This window comes from Lepus europaeus, chromosome 9, assembly GCF_033115175.1.
Source record: "Lepus europaeus isolate LE1 chromosome 9, mLepTim1.pri, whole genome shotgun sequence".
In the NCBI taxonomy this organism is placed as follows: Eukaryota; Metazoa; Chordata; class Mammalia; order Lagomorpha; family Leporidae; genus Lepus; species Lepus europaeus.
In genome coordinates this window covers 37,682,614-37,702,999 of record NC_084835.1, presented here as the reverse complement: position 1 = coordinate 37,702,999, position 20,386 = coordinate 37,682,614, and the positions used below count along the sequence as shown (strand labels likewise).

General features: G+C 44.0%; 1 protein-coding gene across 1 annotated transcript; it reads right to left on the bottom strand.

Moving 5' to 3' along the window:
• Positions 1-998: 998 nt before the first annotated feature.
• C9H3orf49 (chromosome 9 C3orf49 homolog) lies at positions 999-19,317 on the bottom strand. The gene is made up of 5 exons (XM_062200196.1): positions 19,189-19,317; positions 12,008-12,330; positions 5,837-5,958; positions 2,034-2,147; positions 999-1,272 (listed from the first exon to the last, which is right to left on the bottom strand). Exons 1-5 carry the CDS (start codon positions 19,311-19,313, stop codon positions 1,075-1,077), a joined length of 882 nt encoding a protein of 293 aa, XP_062056180.1. The 5' UTR covers positions 19,314-19,317; the 3' UTR covers positions 999-1,074.
• Positions 19,318-20,386: the final 1,069 nt, after the last annotated feature.

Sequence of the window (20,386 nt, the reverse complement as noted above, 5' to 3'; positions counted from 1 at the left end):
ACCCTGACTCCTGGCTTCAGCCTGGCCCAACTCAGGCCATCATGGCCATCTGGGAAGTGAAACAGTGGATGGAAGATTTCTGTTTCTCCCTCTCTGTAACTCTGACTCTCAAATAGGGAACTTAAAAAAAAAAGTTAGAATTAGTGAAATAAGCCAGTACCAAAAAGACAAATACCATGTTTTCCCTGACTTGTAGTAAGTAATAAACCACTCATAAAAATGTAATGTATAGAAGCAAAATTGACATTTTGAGATTTGATTACTGTTTACAAACCTTGTCTACACTCTTGAGGACAGTGGTTTTTCTACTTACTACTTGTTTAATCCTTTATTTGGTGGAGGGCTAAGCTTGTGATTATAAAATAAAGCATGCCATTGTAAAAATTAAAAGAAAAAAAAGGAAGTCTAGGGTAGGAGGTATCATTATGCTCTTAAATCTACATATATGAAATTTGTTCACCTTATATAAATAAAATATTTAAAATAAAATTTCTGGTAGAACGAAAAGTTGTTGAAGTAAACAGTTTATTAAGGTTGTCTTGGATAAAGAGTTTCATAATCTTTAAAATTTAAGATAAGGCTGAATTATTAAGTATTGGATCACATGTACAATACTTATATGTTTCATCCTTTATTTTAGTTCATCATTTATTTTAGTTCAGAAACATCACACTTTGCATGAATCATAGATTAATAATCTTACATTTTTATTTTAATGAGAATTTTTATCTTTAAAAGTGAAAGTTTAAAATTAGCTCAGTAGTAGTCATTGAAAGTATCATACTATCTATAAATGATTCCTCTAATTTCATCTGGAAAAACATGGGAGAAATTCTTCGTGAAATTGCTACATCCTGAGAAATACCTCGGTTTTCCATGATTGATACAAATTATGAAGCCAAAAATTGTTTTTATGGACTCAGAATTAAAAATCAAGTCTTCAAAAGTCTTTCTTTAAAGGACAATTGGGCAGAATATTCTACAAAACATGCCTCCCTTTCTCACTGAATAATTCACTAGACAGCTATGTATTCAGGATTATACATCAGATAACATATACAGCCAAGACCAAAATCAGAAGCAGCAACAGGTACACGGGAAGCACACATTTTTCAGTTTGTACTTCCTTGTGGTTCTCTTCGATATTCTCTGAAACTGCTTGGAGGACTCAAGAATTTCATCCCCTAGAAACTCACAGTGTTGAAGTTCAGCGTGTCTTTGGGCCAATAGCTTCATGGATTTATCAGTCACTGTCTCTATGAGGTCGTCTGCCTATGACAGGTAAATACAAAGAAATGAAGCCATATGTTAGAAAATCTTGTCAAAACCAAAGGGGGTAGGGCCGCCGCTGTGGCTTAGCAGGTTAAGCCGCTGCCTGCTGCACGGACATCCCATATGGGCACCAGTTCAGTTCCCAGCTGCTCCACTTCAAATCTTGCTCCCTACTAATTGACCTGGGAAAGCAGCAGAAGATGGCCCAAGTACTTGGGCCCCTGCGCCCACATAGGAGACCCTGAAGAAGCTCCTGGCTTTTGGATGCAAATCAGCCTAGCTTTGGCCATTGCAGGCATGTAGGGAATGAACCAAAGGATGACAGAGCTCTCTCTGTCTCTCCCTCTCTGTCTCTGTAACTCTGCCTTTCAAATAAAGAAAGAAAAAGAAAGACCAAAGGGGTAGTTACTTTTCCTGAGAGATGAGTTCAGGAATTGGTGAGCATTTTGCAAACCTCAAAGTATTATTCTAATTCAAGTCTTAGCAAACAGAGCTTGAAAACCTAGATTTACCACCTGGTGGTAAAGACGATCTCATTTCTTCTCAAAAGAAGCTGATGTCTATGCTTTCGCTTTAATGCATGCACTTAATATTTATTAGACACAGCATCATCCTGGATGCCCTTAGCAATCCTTTAGCCCCTCTCAGAATGCACCCCACTAACATTATCTCTTACTGCTAATTGTTAATTTTGTACTATCAGTTAAGCCTAGCCCTCTGATGCTTCTGAGATAACAAAAGTACAAGCTTTTGTCCACTACCTGCATTTGAAGCTTTCCTACTGTCAAATCTGATTTTCGAAGGAATTTTTCCATGCCACGTTTCTTTTTTTTAAGAGCTGGGAAGTGTCGTCTCTTTTTTGATGAATAGGGTACCTATTGTAAAGATGCAAAAACACACCAGATTAGGAAATACCAATATTATTTCTGTGATGGCATTTAAATAAGAATTCTCACCCTTGGAGTATTCTCTTATGAACTGAACATTCGCTACATAGCAATGTTGGATCGGAGACTGTATTCATATTATTCTCCACGCCCCATGTATCCCCTTTGTGTCCAGAGCTCTTTGAAGAGATCTGTAGGGTGCATAGAAATGAGATTGTCTGGCTCTGAAAGAATACACAAGGTTGGGGGAAAAGCAGGTCATTTGGAAGGGGAAGAAGAAGAAACTGTGGAGCTGCAAGGCACAGTGAGCGTTGGGGGCTGTTGTGGACCAGTGCCCCAGAAAGCTCATTACCAATGGATCCAGTTGTTAATTTGGGTCTCCTTCCTGCAGGCTCCCTTATTTTCTCCAAACATAAAAGCAAAGCTCTAGGTTCTTCTTGCCCCCTGCCTGATGCTTTTCCCATCGTTCCTGGCTTCCAGCTTACGAGGACCCTGTCTTTATAGTGTTGCTGCTGGTTAATATGCCCCTTTTAGTTTTTACTGGGTTTGCTGTACCTTCCCCTCGTGTTTGATAATTAATGCAAGGACCGTTGTGACACCTACGCCGAGAAACAGGTGGGGCTGCTTCTAGGTACTTACCTGATGAAGGAGTTGACAAGTGGAGTCCAATGACCGCATAGATGTCAAAGGTAGAGCCTCTGGTCATCTACAATAGGACCTTCTTGTTCCCCTGTCATAAAACCCAGTACTTTTTCCTACTATGCATCTACTACTGGGGCTGGCATTGTGGCATAGTGGGTGAAGCTGTTGTCTGTGATGTGGCATCCTGTATAGGCGCCAGATCATGTCCCAGATGCTCCACTTTTGATGCAGCTCCCTGCTAATGGCCTGGGAAAGGCAGCAGAGGATTACCCTAATTCTTGGGGCCCTGGTACTCACATGAGACCTGGAAGAAGCTTCTGGCTCCTGGCTTCGGCCTAGCCCAGCCCTGGCCACTGCAGCCATCTGGGGACTGAGCCAGTGGATAGAAGCTTGCTACCTCTTTCTCTCTCTCTGTAACTCTGACTTTCAAATAGATAAATAAATCTTAAAAAAAAAAAAAAAAAAACTACCACACTTGAAATGTGGTCACTAAATTATTTCCATGTTTGTAGAATACAACTATTATGAAATCCAATGCCTCTACAAGTTTTTTTTTTTTTTTAAATTTAGCAGATATAAAGAGAGAGAAATCTCCCAACTGCTCATTCACTCCACAAAAGTCTGCAGCAGCCATCTGTGAACTCAATCTAGGTTTCCCATGTGGGTGGAAGGGACCCAATAACTTGAGCCATCGCAGCTGCTGCCTAGGATCTGTGCTAGCAAGAAGCTGGAATTAGGATTGGAGCCAGAACTCGAGCCCAGGCTTTCCAATGTGGGATGTGGGTGACCCAAGCATCATGTTAACTGCTATGCCTAATGCCAGTGCTCCTCTGCCAATTTTGGAAAGCAGGACCAGCTGGGGCTGCTGCGGCCTGGAGAGGACATGCCTCCTGCACAGGGGACCTCTGTGTAGCACCTGCTTTTTGCCATGAGGAATTGTGAGCCTACATGTTCATCTTTTTCTTTCAAAGAAAGTTGAAAATCCAAATTTTTATTTGAAATATCATAATTTTTATAAGTAGACAATTCAAATCTATTTTTGTAAACATTCTGAGGGCTAAAAAAAAATACCTTCTTAGTCAATTGACCACCACTGATTTAATGTCTTTTGATGAACAGGAATTCCTAATTTAACCCTAGCCAAATTTATCCAATCCATCTTTATCATTTTAAAAATGATTTATTTATTTTTATTTGAATGGTGGACTGACAGAGAGAGGGGGAAGATATATATACATAGATAGATAGATACATGCATATATATATATATATATATATACACATACATACATAGAGAAAGAGACAGAGAGAGTGAGAGAGATATCTTCCATCTGCTAGTTTATATCCCAAAGGCCTGCAACAGCCAGGGCTACACCAATCTGAATCCAGAAGCCAAGAACTCCATCTGGGAGTCCCCCATTTATGACAGGAACCCAAGTACTTAGGCCACTATCTGTTGCCTCCCAGGCACGTTAGCAGGAAGCTAGATCAGAACAGAGTAGTCAGGGCGTGAACTGGCACTCAGATATGCTGGGGTCCCAAGCGCTAGCTTAACCCACTGTGCTGTAACACCCACCACCCTCTGTATCCTTGTTTGTTGGGGCCCTAGAAAGTCTTTCTCTACTCTGAAGTTATCTGGATACTCTTCCGGTCCTCTACAAGTTTAAGATTTTAGCTTCCCCACCTTAAAACTCTAATCCAAAAGGAATTAATTTTGTGTGATAGAAATCACATATATGTTTCTATCCCCTGTGATATCCACTTGTCCTGCTGCTGTTTATGTAGAGATTATGCTTACCCTACTGCTCTGCAATGCCATAGTTTAATTGCCAGCTCCTCTGATAGGTGGTAAAATCTCACACATCAGAGCAGTGTCCCTCGGATCACTTGTAGCCCCCAAGCCTTGAAATTGCCCAGGACATAATAAGGGCACAATAACTATGAACCTACCACACAGGAGGCACAATCCTTTCTTTTTTTAAAAAAGATTTATTTATTTATTTACTTGAAAGGCATAGAGAGAGAGAGAGACAGAGACAGAGAGACAGAGAGAATCTTTGAGTTTGCTGGTTCACTCCCCAGATGGCTGCAACAGCCGGGTGTGGGCCAGGCCCAAGCCAGGAACTTGCTCTCCTACATGGATAGCAAGGACCCAAGTACTTGATCTTCCTCAGCTTCCTTTCCAGGCTCATTAGCAGGAAGGTGGATCAGAAACGGAGCGGCTATGACTCGAACTGGCACTCCATTATGAGATACCAGTGTCACAACAGTGGCTTACCTCCCTCTGCCACAATACCGCCCCCTTTGGGTTGTTATTTACTTATTTATTTTTTATTATTTTGAGTTGTTATTTGTAAAGTTTTTATAATGAACAGGGCCTTGAGCATAGTGTCCATTTTAAATAATGGCTTATTATATTTAAGATAATAAGAATAACTAAGAGTTCGCATTTAAAAAGACAGTGATGGCAATTTAGGGTCAAGGTCAAATACACATACCTAATGGGTAAGTGAAAGCTTCCATGTGCAAGAGTTCTAGGTAATCTAGTATGGCCCTGTCTACACTGCATGAGGCTATTTACATTTTAATTTCACTTAACATTAAATACAATTTAAAATCCAGTCCCTCGATTGCACAGGTCATGTTTCAAAGACTCAAAAGCCACTCGGGTCCCGTACTAGACACTGGCCTCTGTGCCGTGAGTTCTGCTGGTTGGCACTGGTCTGGTGGCTTCCCCTCCAGACAGCATGCGTGGATGGGCCAGATTGCTAATACGCAAACTTGACATTTGAGCAGTTGAGAGTCAGCATAAAGTTGCAGACTCCACTGTTGCCCAGATTGCAATGGAAGCTGAACAGTGTGAGCTCAGTTGCAGGGGAATCGAACTTCTCTACGGCTAATTCTTGGAGAGGACACGACACCGTAGGCGCGAAGCATTCGTGAGGTGGAACTTACTTAAGGAAAGAGAGAATCGGGTTTTGCAAAATCCTTGAACACTGTCGTATGTTTCTGTCCCAAGAGGCGAGTAAGATTACCTTCAGCAGTCCCGAGGGGAGAGATGTCACCGACAAGCGCTTGGTGGTTCTCCGAGCCCGCAGGAGGCCACGCCCTCGCGTTATCTCCTCCGTCTCCGCCTCCAGGTCAATCTGTATGGTGGCTTAGAGAAAGAAAAAACCATCCCGTGAGCGTCAGTTACAAACATGTGCCTCCTAGCACAGAGTACTCCGGAGGGTTGAATTGGAGCATCGGGCATTGTGCTACAGTGGATTGAGCCGCCCTTTGCCCTGTTGACATTGCAGGTGGGAGTGTGATCAGAGTCCTGGCTGCTCTGCTTCCTATCCAACCTCCTACTCTGCCAGGGAAGCAATGGAAGGCGGAACAAGTAGTTGCGTTCCTGCCACGCATCTGGGAGCCCTGGATGGAGTTCCTAACTCCTGGCTTCAGCTTGCTCCAGCCTTGACTTACAAATCCAATCAATCAATTTTTAAAAAATAATGCGAGCATGTATTTGCCTTTGCTTATTTTACACTTTATCTTGCACACATTTCTCTTTCCTTTTTTTTTTTTTATACATATATAATCACAACCCCAGGAGACACCAAGTCACTCCTGATACATTGGTTACCTCCCGAAGAGACTTCAGTTTGGCTTTGAATCTTTTCCCATTAAACACTGTGGAATAAAAAAAAAAAAAAAAAAAAAAAAAATCCACTCTCCAACATGCAAGGCTATCCCTTGAGCATTGCTTGTTGATTGGAGCAACATTCACAACTCTGTCACTCACATTTCATCTTTTTTTTTTTTTTTTTTTGACAGGCAGAGTTTAAACAGTGAGAGAGAGAGAGAGAGAGAGAGAGGAAGGTCTTCCTTTTTCTGTTGGTTCACCCCTCCCAAGTGGCCGCTATGGCCGGCATGCTGCGCCGATCTGAAGCCAGGAGCCAGGTGCTTCTCCTGGTCTCCCATGGGGTGCAGGGCCCAAGGACTTGGGCCATCCTCCACTGCACTCCCTGGCCACAGCAGAGAGCTGGACTGGAAGAGGAGTAACCAGGACAGAATCCAGTGCCCCAACTGGGACTAGAACCCAGGGTGCTGGCGCCGCAGGCGGAGGATTAGCCTAGTGAGCCGCGGTGCCAGCCCACATTTCATCTTAACAGTTTTTTTTCTAGATCCAGCAGTCATGCGAACCCTAACCCCCTCAATAATTTTCTTTATTTCAATTTAATTCTTAACTCATAAATGTATTCATGTAGGATACTTTAAAATGCTATCATACATTGAAAGTGAGTATTAAAATTAGGCAGTACAATTTCTGTGATGAAAACAAATTCAAGGTGATCGCTGCGGGGTGGGGTGGCATTTGGCTTAGTGGTTATGATGCCAATTAGGATATCTGTATCCCACATTGAAATACCTGGCTTTAAGTCCCAAGTCCACATCCTGACTCCAGGTTCCTGCTAATATACACCTCGAGAAGACAGCCTTGATGGCTCAAATACTTGGATCTCTGCCACTGACATGGGAGACCTGGATTATGTTCCTTGCTCCTGGTTTTGGCCCAGTGCAGTTCAGGTCACTGTAAATATTTGGGGACTGCACCTGTGGGTGGGAGCTCTATCTATCTACCAGTTTCTGTGCGTGTGTGTCTCAAATAAATATATAAATAAATACAATTTTTTAAAATAAAATATCATTTTCTGCAGTAAGCACAAAATTGGAGGTCACTATCCTTTTATTAGAAAGAGGGAGGGGCATGAAATAAAATCTCTTTCCTTGGTGTAATCCAAAGGCTTCACAGGGCATCAGGTAAAAGGTATTCACAACGTCCTGTGTTTCATTGTCATGTCACACCAGGTGTAGCACATAAAATAATCTTGTCCTGCTTAGGGACTCTTGATAAAGATCTCTCTGAGAGCCTCTGACCTTTGTAAGTACATTAACCTACTTGACACTGTGAGTTGGCTATTTCGCAGGAACCTCAACTCAGCAAGTCTAACCAGAATTCAACACTTCCTTTCTTTTTTTTATGACTTTTTTTTTAAAGATGTATTTATTTATTTGAAAGTCAAAGTTACACAGAGAGAGGAGAGGCAGAGAGAGAGAGGGAGAGAGAGAGAGAGGTCTTCCATCTGATGGTTCACTCCCCAACTGGCCGCAATGGCCAGAGCTACACCAGTCTGAAGCCAGGAGCCAGGAGCTTCTTCCGGGTCTCCCACGCGAGTGCAGAGGCCCAGGGACTTGGGCCATCTTCTACTACTTTCCCAGGCCATAGCAGAGAACTGTATCGGAAGTGGAGCAGCCGGGTCTCGAACCGGCGACCATATGGGATGCCGGCACTTCAGGCCAGGGCAGTAACCTGCTGTACCTCAGCATCGGCCCCACGACTTCCTTTCTAATCCAGGTTCAGTGCTCTGAATCTGTGTATGGTGATTCCACATTCAAAGTGCAACACAGAAACTCATCCTTCCTCTCTGCCCTCCATTGTCCAGTTCTTGCCGAAATCTTACAACACCTGTGACTATTTCTCCCTTTATCTCCCCACTCCTACTGCCACCACTAATCCCAACTAATATTCCTTGCCTGAATGAATGTCAGAGTCTGTTTACTGCTCTTCTTGCATCACCTCTGGCCCTTTTCCCATCCAGCCTCTACTCTGCAGCCAGACATATCTTTTTCAAAATGCAAATCAGACTGAATAAATCCCCAGCTTGAAAGTATGTAGGCTGGCGCCGTGGCTCAATAGGCTAGTCCTCCGCCTGCAGCGCCGGCACACCGGGTTCTAGTCCCGGTTGGGGCGCCGGATTCTGTCCCGGTTGCCCCTCTTCCAGGCCAGCTCTCTGCTGTGGCCCGGGAGTGCAGTGGAGGATGGCCCAAGTCCTTGGGCCCTGCACCCGCATGGGAGACCAGGAGAAGCACCTGGCTCCTGGCTTCAGATCAGCGTGGTGTGGTGGCCGCAGCGGCCACTGGAGGGTGAACCAACGGCAAAAAGGAAGACCTTTCTCTCTCTCTCTCTCACTGTCCACTCTGACTGTCAAAAAAAAAAAAAAGAAGTATGTAATAGTTTAGCGTCCTTAGGGGGAAGTTAAAACCTTGGTCAAGTCGCTTCTCCCGGGTTCTCTTGTTACTGCCTCCTCCCCCTTACCCTGAGATTTCTTTCACTTCTTAATTATACCTCGTGCTCTCCTGCTACTGGACTTGAACATGCTCTCCCTTCTTCCTGAACCACTGCGCGCCCCACTCTGCCCTTACCTAACTTTTTATCTTCCTGAAAATCCCAATTTAGGTGTCCCTTTCAGAGCACTCATGATGTGTTTCCATGGCAGCGTGTGCTTTCACTCTTGAATTACGTAGAGGTACCTGCATGAGGTTTTGGAGTTCTTCCGCACTATAATTCCAGAGGCCCAGAGATCAAATCTGCTCTGTTTGCTACTCTTTCCCTAATGCTGCGGTTGGCGTATGCTAAGTACTTAGCAAACATTTGTTAAAAGGATAAAAAGTGTTAAGGAATTCATCTGGGAAGACAGGGTAAAGGTTTTTTAGCTGCTCCCTGAAGGGTGGGTCTGTTTGTTTTCCGGAGAAATCTTAGTTGACAGCTTTGCTATTCCAACTAAGACAGAAATAAAGTGACAGTCACCAAACTAGGGGTGGAAGAGTGGTCCTCCTTTGTTCTGCTGGGTTCTCCAGTTCCAGCCCTTCTGTTATTTTCAATAGAACAGTACAGGTCAATGCAAACCACATAATTGCTAGGTGCTTGGATGCTTGTATTAGTGACTATTTCTTTCCAGGGGAGTTTGACAGGGCAATCAGTCAGCTGGAAGTCAACAGTTGTATTTGTTGTTGTTGTTTTCCAGCAAGTTTGCAGGGTGATCACCATGTGAAATGTGATATTGCAGGGCTATGTTTCCTGATGTTGTGCTGAAAGGACAATAAAAAGCTATAGAGGCTATCTAGGTGGTGAACCTAGCCTGTTTCATACTATAATGGTGGATTTATGACATGACATGACATTATGCATTTGTCATGCCCTGCAGACCTGTGCAATGTAGAGAATAAACCCTGGGACCAGCGCTGTGGCGTAGTAGATAAAGCTGCCGCCTGCAGTACTGGCATCCCATATGAGTGCCGGTTGGATTCCTGGCAGCTCCACTTCAGATCCAGCTCTCTGCTGTGACCTACGAAAGTAGTGGACAATGGCCCAAGTCTTTGGACACCTGCACACGTGTAGGAGACCTGGAGGAAGCTCCTGGTTCTTGGCTTCAGATTGGCCCAGCTCTGGCCGTTGCAACCATCTGGGGAGTGAAGCAGTGGATGGAAGACCTGTCTCTGTCTCTCTCCCTGTCTCTGTCTCTCTTTCTCTGTCTCTGTCTTTGTCTCTTTCTCTCTCTCTCTCTGTCTGTCTTTGTCTCTCTGCCTCTGCCTTTCAAATAAATAAGTAGATCAGAGAGAGAGAATAAACCCTAGTGTAAACTGTGGGCTTCCATTGATAGTAATGCTTCAGTACTGGGCATTGTAGGAAATGAACCCACTAAAACAAGATGTTAATGGGAACTGTAGGGGTACAGAAGAGAAAGAGTAGATGGGATCTCTATATTTGCTGCTTAATTTTTCTGCAAATGTAAAACTGCTATAAGAAATAAATAAATTCTTAAGAAAGCTGCAGAAGAGAATGCAAACTCATAGGACTCCAAACAGCCTTACTACATGCAAAAAAAAAAAAAAAAAGATGCTGAAAATTGAGCCTTTGAATGTTGATTCTTCCACACAGTATATAAAAAGTAGACCCAAGAGTTCAAACATCCTTTGTGACCTGCCAATCATAAATTTTATTCATTTAATACTCACTACACTCTCTCCTTTTGAAAGTAGCCGTTTGATGGCCAGCGCCGTGGCTTAACAGGCTAATCCTCTGCCTTGCGGTGCCGGCACACCGGGTTCTAGTCCCGGTTGGGGCACCGGATTCTATCCCGGTTGCCCCTCTTCCAGGCCAGCTCTCTGCTATGGCCCGGGAAGGCAGTGGAGGATGGCCCAAGTGCTTGGGCCCTGCACCCGCATGGGAGACCAGGAGAAGCACCTGGCTCCTGGCTTTGGATCAGCGAGATGCGCCAGCTGCAGCGGCCATTGGAGGGTGAACCAACGGCAAAAAGGAAGACCTTTCCCTCTGTCTCTCTCTCTCACTATCCACTCTGCCTGTCAAAAAAAAAAAAAAAAAAAAAAAAAGAAAGTAGCCGTTTGAACAGCTGCTTGACTACTTTCGCCAGAAACAAAATAAACAATGCCACTGAAGCTTGATTTTCTATTATGAATTTTTGCAAACATACATATATACAAGGATATATGTATGCATATATCTGTATATACGAGGGTACTTCAAAATATTCATGGAAAAATGTAATTAAATGATGTCTATTTTGGTGCAAAAATTTTTTGAAAATCATGAGTACTTTTTTATTTATAATATACATTTTCCACGAACTTTTTGAAGACCCCTCATATGCATGAATTTCAGGATTTTTTGCAACAAAATAACATCCTTTAATTCTATCTTCTACAAAAAGGTTTTTCAATGATTTATTTATTCATTTGAAGGGGAGAGTGACAGAGAAAGCGAACAATGGGCAGAGAGAGAAAAAGAGAGAGAGAGAGTGAGAGAGATCTTCCATCTACTGGTTTACTTCCCACAGAGTCACAATGGCCAGGGCGGGTCCAGGCAGAAGCCCATCCTGGTCTCCCACATGATAGCAGGGGCCCAAGTACTTGGGGCATCCTCTGCTGCTTTCCCAGGTGCCTTAGCAGGGAACTGGCTCAAAAGTGGAGCAGTGGGGACATAAATCAGCACTCCTATATGGGATTCCAGCGTGGAAGGAGGCAGCTTAACCCTCTGCACTGTAACACAGGTGCCTGCCCAAACTTTATGACGTACCCTTGTATTTAAATGAAAAGTGACCATAGACTGATCAGATCATTAGCTGGGGTAAGGGGAATCTCAGTGGCCATCTTATTCAGTGCATCTCAAAATGTATGTGTACATGAGTCATTTGAGGAGGTCTGATGAAAATGCAGACTCTAATCCAGGAGCCTGGGTAGGGCCTTGGATTCTGCAATTCAGACCAGCTCCTCCCAGATCCCATCCATTGGGAAGCCAGAGAATCCACCCCTATTTTATCATTCCTCTTGGCCTTGACACCTAATGACAAATTGCCTCTCATTACCATTCTGTGACAGCTTTCTTATTCTTGGCTTGGTAAATAACTTGGGAGACGGAAGCTCCCTGACAATCCGAGGAAGAAGGCTCTGTGTAGGGGACAGGAGGGCTTCCTTGTGGTTCCTGGAGCCCCTTCTACTGGGACTTGCAGGCTTGCATCTGTACTTGTGTGACAGCATCCTCCCCAAAGCCGTCTTCACTTTCTTCATGACATTTCTTTTCTGATTTTGCCGGCTTTCGTGAAATCCCACATCACTTTCACTGGATGATTCCTCTTTGGGGACCAATACATTTTGCTTTGCTAAGTTAGTAGACACTGCTCTATGCCATCTAAACAAAATACAAATAGTTTGCATTAAGGAAATTAAAAATTAACATGGAATGATTTAAATCATCAAACCTCAGACTTCAAATGTGAAAAAATATTACACAATTCCAAAAAAATGACATTGCAGATCAAGAATAAAATCACAGAGAGAAGAAAGCCAAAATAGCAAGTTGGAGTTTTGTCACCAGATTGTTATAAGTGCAATCTGTCCACTATTTCATTTAATCCTCACAGCACTTGCAAGAAGTAGGTTACGTTACTATCTTCCTTCTGCTGATGAGTAAACTGAAATACAGACAAGTCAAATGAATCGGCCCAGGGTAGAACTTAGATTTTAATCCAGGTCCAGTGTTAGAATCCATTAGTTCACATTGGTAAATTGGCAATCTTTTTTGGTGGTGGTATGAGATCATTTTTGTTGCCTTTGGCAGATCTGAGACTAAGATGAGGAGAAGGTGTGCAATGGCAATTGATGAAGAATACAAGACACTTCAGTGAAAAGTAGAACTAAGCGAAATGTGAGAAATTCTGAAATCCACCGTGAACTTTCTGAAGACCCTTCGTATATATGACTACAAAAAAGGTCTGCACCCAAACAACCATCTGTTAATTCCATCTCCCGTCAACTTTTTGAAGTTCTCTTGTGGAACCTCCTTATAAATTGTACTTTTCCACAGAATATACACATAGATAAAACAAAACTTGTATATTTAACATTCCATATAGCCATGGATCAGGTTCATAATTTGGGCATGTTTTAGTTATAAAAATAGACAATTCCTCATATCTTTTCATGAGTTACACACTTTGCAAAAGTGCTTTCCTACATATTTTATAATTAAAACCTTACACTGTCATCAATATTTTACCCACGAGGGAATTAAATCTTGAAGACATTAAGTAATATAAGTGCATGTGTTTGGGCTCCCAGGTCTGTGTTGTTAACCTCTATCAAGGGTATCACCTAGGGGCTGGCATTGTGCATAGTGGGTAAGGCTGTGGTCTGCGACACTGGTTACTTATATGGATGCCAGTTTGAGTCTCTGCTGCTCCACTTCCCATCCAGCTCCCTGCTAATGGCCTGAGAAACTCAGTGGAGGATGGCCCAAGTGTTCGGACCTCTGCACCCACATGGAATACCGAGATGAAGATTCTGGCTCCTGGCTGTGGTCTAGTCCAGCACTGGCTGTTGTGGCCATCTGGGAGTGAACCAGCAGATGGATTTTTTTTCCCTCTGTCTCTGCCTCTCTCTCAGTAACTCTATCTTTCAAAATAAATAAATAAATCTTTATTTTTTTTGACAGGCAGAGTGGATAGTGAGAGAGAGACAGAGGAAGGTCTTCCTTTTTGCCATTGGTTCACCCTCCAATGGCCGCTGCAGCCGGCACATCTCGCTGATCCGAAGCCAGGAGCCAGGTGCTTCTCCTGGTCTCCCATGCGAGTACAGGGCCCAAGGACTTGGCCCATCCTCCACTGCCTTCCCGGGCCATAGCAGAGAGCTGGCCTGGAAGAGGGGCAACCGGGATAGAATCCGGTGCCCCAACCGGGACTAGAACCCAGTGTGCTGGCGCCACAAGGCGGAGGATTAGCCTGTTAAGCTACGGCGCCAGCCTGCTTTTTTTTTTTTTTTTTCTTATAAGATACATTTATTTACTTTATATTTTTTCCTCACTTGTTTTTCTGGAAGCTTTCTCTGAAGCAATACTATCCATGAAATTGCAGGGTTTATCTTACTTTGTTTCATTTTTAAAGACTAATTTATTTAAAAGGCCAAGCAATATGGGATGGGGGAGGTTGGGGGACAGGAGCTGGAGAGAAAGATTTTCCATTCACTGACTCTCTCCCCAAATAGCTTCAATAACCAGGGCTGGACCAGACCGAAGCCTGGAGCTAAGAACTCCATTCGAGTCTTCCACATGGGTGGCAGGAGCCCAAGCACTTGGAGCATCACCTGCTGCCTTCCCAGGCAGATGAGCCAGGAGCTGTTCCTGGAAGTGGAGCAGCCATGGCATGTGTTACATGTCAGTGTTACACAGTGTTAAGCTGTGGCTTAACATGTTCCACAGCTTATTGTAAAATAAGCTTTTAATTTTGGGATAATTGTAGATTCACACATGCAGGTGTAAGAAATATGAGTAGTACAAAGAAATTCTGTGTTTGCTTCACCCAGTTTCTGCACACCACTGTATATTAGACACAACCAGGCAGCTGACATGGCTGCATTCAAGATCCAGAACATGTCCCTAGCCGCCAGGGTCCCTTACACTCACCTCCAACCTCTGCCTGAACACCTGCAACATCGAGTATGTGCTCCATAGGCCCAATTTTTGTTCTTTCAAGAATGTCATAAAAGTGGAATAATACAGGATAGAACCCTTTGGGACCTTTTTTTTTTTCTTTCACTCAGCATAATTCTCTGCACCCTCATCAAGGTTGTGTGACTCAATACTAGTTCACATGTTTTTATTGCTGAGTAATATTTCATGACGTGGTTGTCCCACACTTTGTTCAATCATTTGCTTATTGAAGGACATTTGTGGGTGGTTTTCTTTATTTCTGTTCTTTTTTAAAATTTTTATTTACTTTGAAAGTCAGAGTTACAGAGAAGAGAGGGAGAGAGAGAGAGAGAGTGAGAGAGCGAGAGAGCGAGAGAGCGAGAGAAATCTTCCTTTTGCTGCTGGTTCACTCCCCAAATGGCCACAATAGCCAGGCTGGGCCAGGTGGAAACCAGGAGCCAGAAGCTACTTCCGGGTCTCCCAGGGAGGTGCAGGGGCCCAAGCACTTGGGCCACTCTCCGCTGCTTTTCCCAGGCCATTAGCAGGGAGCTGGATAGGAAGTGGAACATCCGGGACTCAAACCAAAGCCCATATCGGATGCTGGTGTTACAAGCAGCAGCTTTACCTGCTATACCACAACACTGGACCCAATTTATTTTATTTCTTTGAAAAGCAGAGAGTCACAAAGAGGTGAGAGGAGAGAGGAGAGAGGAGAGGGAGAGAGAGAAAATCTTCCAGCTGCTGGTTCAGTACCCAAATGGCCACAACTGCTGGGGCTGGGCCAGGTAGAATCCAGGAGCATGGAACTACACCCAGGTCTCTCATGTGGGTGGTATGTTCCCAAGCACATGGGCCATCTTCTGCTGAATCAAACTGCTTCTCTGATATGGAATACCACAGTCGCAAGAGTGGCTCACCTCAGTGCACTGCAACACTGGACCCTGGGCTGTTTTCAGTTTGGGCCTATTATGAATAAGGCTACTATAAACTTTTGTACAGGTTTTTGTGTGAATATAAATCTTCATTTGTCCATGTGAAATTCCACATTTTATATTATGTTATGTGACATTATCCTATCATTATATATATTTCTTTTTTAAAATTTTTTTTATTTTTATTTTTTTGACAGGCAGAGTGGATAGTGAGAGAGAGACAGAGAGAAAGGTCTTCCTTTGCCGTTGGTTCACCCTCTAATGGCCGCTGTGGTTGGCGCACTGCGCTGATCTGAAGGCAGGAGCCAGGTGCTTCTCCTGGTCTCCCATGGGGTGCAGGGCCCAAGGACTTGGCCCATCCTCCCCTGCACTCCCTGGCCACAGCAGAGAGCTGGCCTGGAAGGGGGGCAACTGGGACAGAATCCGGCGCCCCGACCGGGACTAGAACCTGGTGTGCCGGCACCGCAAGTCAGAGGATTAGCCTATTGAGCCGCGGCGCCAGCCTATATTTCTAATATTCATTAAAATGTATTCATAACCACTAAAAATGCTCTTCAGAGAGTAGGTGTTTGGTCTAGGGACTGGAACACTACATTCTGTGGATGGTCTCCCCAAGGCACTGGGAAAGTTCCAAAGTTAAGGGTGGTATAGACTCTGAAGCTCCACCCAGAAATGCAAATCACCTACCTGAGAGAATCTGTTGGGCTATGGGAAACTCACCCTACCTGTAAAGATACTGCAGTTTCAAGTCTTCTTCATGGATTCTAGTCCACGTTGTCAGAGTACATCTGCTTGTTCTTGTACTTGTTCCTTTACAGAACCTGGTAGTAGCACTCAGCTTTTAGCTATGATCTCTGCCTTGCTGTTCCTTTACAGTGTGTTCAGTATACCTAACTGCTTTCTCCGACTTCCCTGTGACACGTCCTACTGATCAAGGGACCTGTATTCTGGCTCCTGACTCTAGCTTCCTGCTAATGCAGGCTTGCAAAGGTAGGCGTGGCAGTGGCAGTGGCAATGGCAGTGGGGAGGGGGAGAACAGTGGTTCTGTCTCAAGTATTGGATCCCTGCTGCCTGTGTAGGAGATCTGGATTTTGTTCCCGGTTTCCAACTTTGGCCTCCCCCTATGCCTGGTCATTGTAAGCATTTAGGGGAGTGAAACCAGTGCATGTGGATTTCTCTTTCTGTCATTCTTTGTCTCTCAAATGCATGGATAAATATTTTTTAAAAGTTTTCTTCGTGTACTACCTAAAATATCTTAAGTACCATCAATAGCATGCATGCTCCTCTCCAGGAAAACCCTGTTCTAAACTGAACCCAAACCATTCTGCCTTCTCTGTAATTACATACAGGAAGTCATTCATTTTGAGCTCAGGGCTGGAGTTAAATGGTCTTGAGTCAACCCAGAACCACAATTCCTAACCATGTGATCCTTGGCATATGATTTCAATTGGCAAGTTGTGGTTTTCTTCTTTGAAAACGGGTCTACTATTCTGAGAATTGGGCAAATTAAAGGAATTAGTTGATAGGTTTGGAACCTAATAAAGCATTCAGTAAGTGATGGCTTTGATTACCATGCAGATTAGATTTGTGTGGTGAAAATGAAAAAAGCAAGCAAGGAGGCTGGATGGCCATAAAAGGGGGACCTGCGGGTTCCCAGCCTTCGTCTTGGGACCAAGAACACGGAGCTTCGCCAGTTGTACATACATGACTTTGAGGGGATTCCCTTCACCTTCTGTCCTTAAAGCTGTGTCATGTTGTTATCATTTTCTAACAGATTGGCAGTAAAGTGTTCAGAGAAAGAAATATCATTTCTTAGCTTGTCCAAAGGTAATTCATGAGCTAAAATTAATTTCCCAGTGATCCTTCTATGACTCAATAATTTCAATTTATTTTTTATTTTTTATTTTTTTGACAGGCAGAGTGGACAGTGAGAAAGAGACAGAGAGAAAGGTCTTCCTTTGCCGTTGGTTCACCCTCCAATGGCCGCTGTGGCTGGCGCGCTGCGGCCGGCGCACCGCGCTGATCCGAAGGCAGGAGCCAGGTGCTTCTCCTGGTCTCCCATGGGGTGCAGGGCCCAAGGACTTGGGCCATCCTCCACTGCACTCCCTGGCCACAGCAGAGAGCTGGTCTGGAAGAGGGGCAACTGGGACAGAATCCTGCGCCCCGACCGGTGTGCCGGCGCCGCGAGGAGGAGGATTAGCCTAGTGAGTGGTGGCGCCGGCCAATAATTTCAATTTTTATGTATTTCCCACTACCATAAATATGTTTGCAGACCCACCAACATAAAACAACAGAAACAGACTTTCAGGAGGCTCAAGGCTCCAAAGACAGCCTTGCGACTTGTCAGGTTGAAAGCCCTCCCTTAAGTGGTGTCTGATTCTCTAGCAGGTGTCTCTCGCTCCCATCCCCCCAATGTCATCGCAGATGTATTTGCAACATAATTAACACAGTGGACTTGACTTGAAGGACTAGAACTGCTGCAATTTTGGCTCTCAGAAGAGCTCTCCCTTTCCTAAAATGATTTTTTTCTTTGGTACTGAATTCACTGGGCTGTGCTCCTTCCCTCTTGAGCTTCTATTTTCTACTGAAAGTCTGAGTCTCTGAAACGTCTTGTCCACAGAAGTTCAGAAGTTTACTGTTGGATGATCCAGGTCTCATGAAAACACCTCACATCTCTATGTCTGAGCTATAGTTCATGTACCTGTTAAGTGAGAAGCCCAAATAAATTGGAAAATAAATAACCACACTTAACTTTCCAAATTAAAGTGTATTAAGTTTGGAGTATTTTATGCTTTTCTTTATGGTTCTTTCACTGGCAGGAAATACCAGGTCTGACTGTTTTAATGTTATTTGAGGGGCTGGCGCCATGGCACAGTAGGTTAATCCTCTGCCTTTGGCACCGGCATCCCATATGGGCGCTGGTTCTAGTCCTGGCTGCTCTTCTTCCAATCCAACTCTGCTGTGGCCTGGGAAAGCAGTAGAAGATGGCCCAAGTCCTTGGGCCCCTGCACCTGCGTGGGAGACCTGGAGGAAGCTCCTGGCTTCTGGCTTTGGATCGGCACAGCTCCAGCCGTTGTGGCCATTTGGGGGAGTGAATCAATGGGTGGAAGACCTGCTCTCTGTCTTTCCCTCTCACTGTCTGTAACTCTCTCTCTCAAATAAATAACATCTTTAAAAAAAAGTTATATGAAAGAGCACGCACATGGGTCAATGTGATTAGTATGTATTCCAGCAGCCAAAATTGCTGGAGAAAGCATTGATTGTGGACATATTTTGAGTGAATTTTCTAAATAATAGTGTTGGTATGAGGTGTGGAATGTCTAATATTCTGATGCTGAATTGTCAGCTTACTAACAACACTTCTTCCCTCTTGCCTGCTATGTTAAAATTCAAGTTCAGGTGGAAAAGAAAAGTTCTCCCTGTTACATTGAAGACTTTTCTGAGCACAAAATGAGGCTTCCATAGAGACAATAAGATTCCTGATCCAATGCGGTATCTGCCCCCAGTCCGTACAGAGTCTTTGTTTCTAGATGCAATGTTTTAAGAAAAGACACAGCATCTTCTCAGCACCACAGTAAATTTTGCTTCATGGAAAAAAAAAAAAATCTAAAGACTGTTTATCAACAGAAAAGAATGAGTCTCCATTACCTACCTTTCAATCCCCTTCCTTTTGAGTGAGCCGTTTTTCTTTCTGGGTTGCTGGAACCTTCCATATGGGTTGAGTTTTCTATAGGCAACCTTTAGGGGTTCGGGGAGATACTGCTGATGGTGGTCCATTGCTCTTAACATTACATATCACAGGCATCTGGGATCTCTGTAAGCTCTTGAGCTCACAAATTTCAAAAGAAAATCATCCTGAAGACGGAGGGCCCTTCGAAGTGTTGGGCTTTTTTCTGGGTGGAGTATGTAGGAAGTAGGGCTTGTCCTGTTTACGACTTCACAGAGGTCACCAATGATGCATTTGACAGAGCCTTGGGAAATTCCACGGCGCTTTGTGGAAAAGTTCATAGATTCTTAGATGAGGCAAAGGCAGAAATGGTGACCTGCTTGCGGTCACCGCTGCCTTTCGGATTGACAATTAAAAAAAATCTCATGCATTGCATGAGATTTGACATGCATCTGCAGAGGTGCGTGTCTGAATTGCAAAGGGACAGTCTCTAGAGATACCAGTGTTTGTTGCTCAGCAAAAATTGAGCTTCCATTACCTCGCTGGACTAGAGCAGGTGGGGCATACATGACAAGATCGGTTGTGGTTTGGACATCTCACGATGCACCCTAAGGACTATCTCATTCCATTTTACAGTTCTCTGCAAAGCACATGGCTGAAAGAGGTCAGTATTTGCCTCACCTGGCCCTATCAACAGTTTTCTGTTTCACGTGAAGAGCAAATACAGCCAAGGATGGAACTTCTGCCCACAAGGTGGCAGCAGACACTAGGGTTTATTTCCATCAACTCCTTGGCACTTCAGTTGTTCAATTTGAAAGAACTGAACTGCTAATAAGGAAAACTCCAGAAAGGTGTTGGGAGATATAAGCATTACTGTGCTTTCTGGGTTTGCATTAATCTATAATCAGGATCGTGCACGTTCACATGAATTAGCTGAGGATCTTGGGAATAGGCAGATTCAGTATAGCACAGCAGGGGTGAGATCTAAGAATTTTTGTTTTGTAAGTCTAACAAACTCCCAGAGGAAGCTGACAGTGCTGGTCCACAGCCCACACTTGTTGTAGTGAGGCTTTTGTCTTTTGCTTACTTGGAGACAGAGCTTTAAAATGCTCTAGAATGAGTGGTGAAGAGGGGGGGGGGGTTGAGAATTGCACCTGGGTTCTCATTCCAGCCAGTTGAGTGG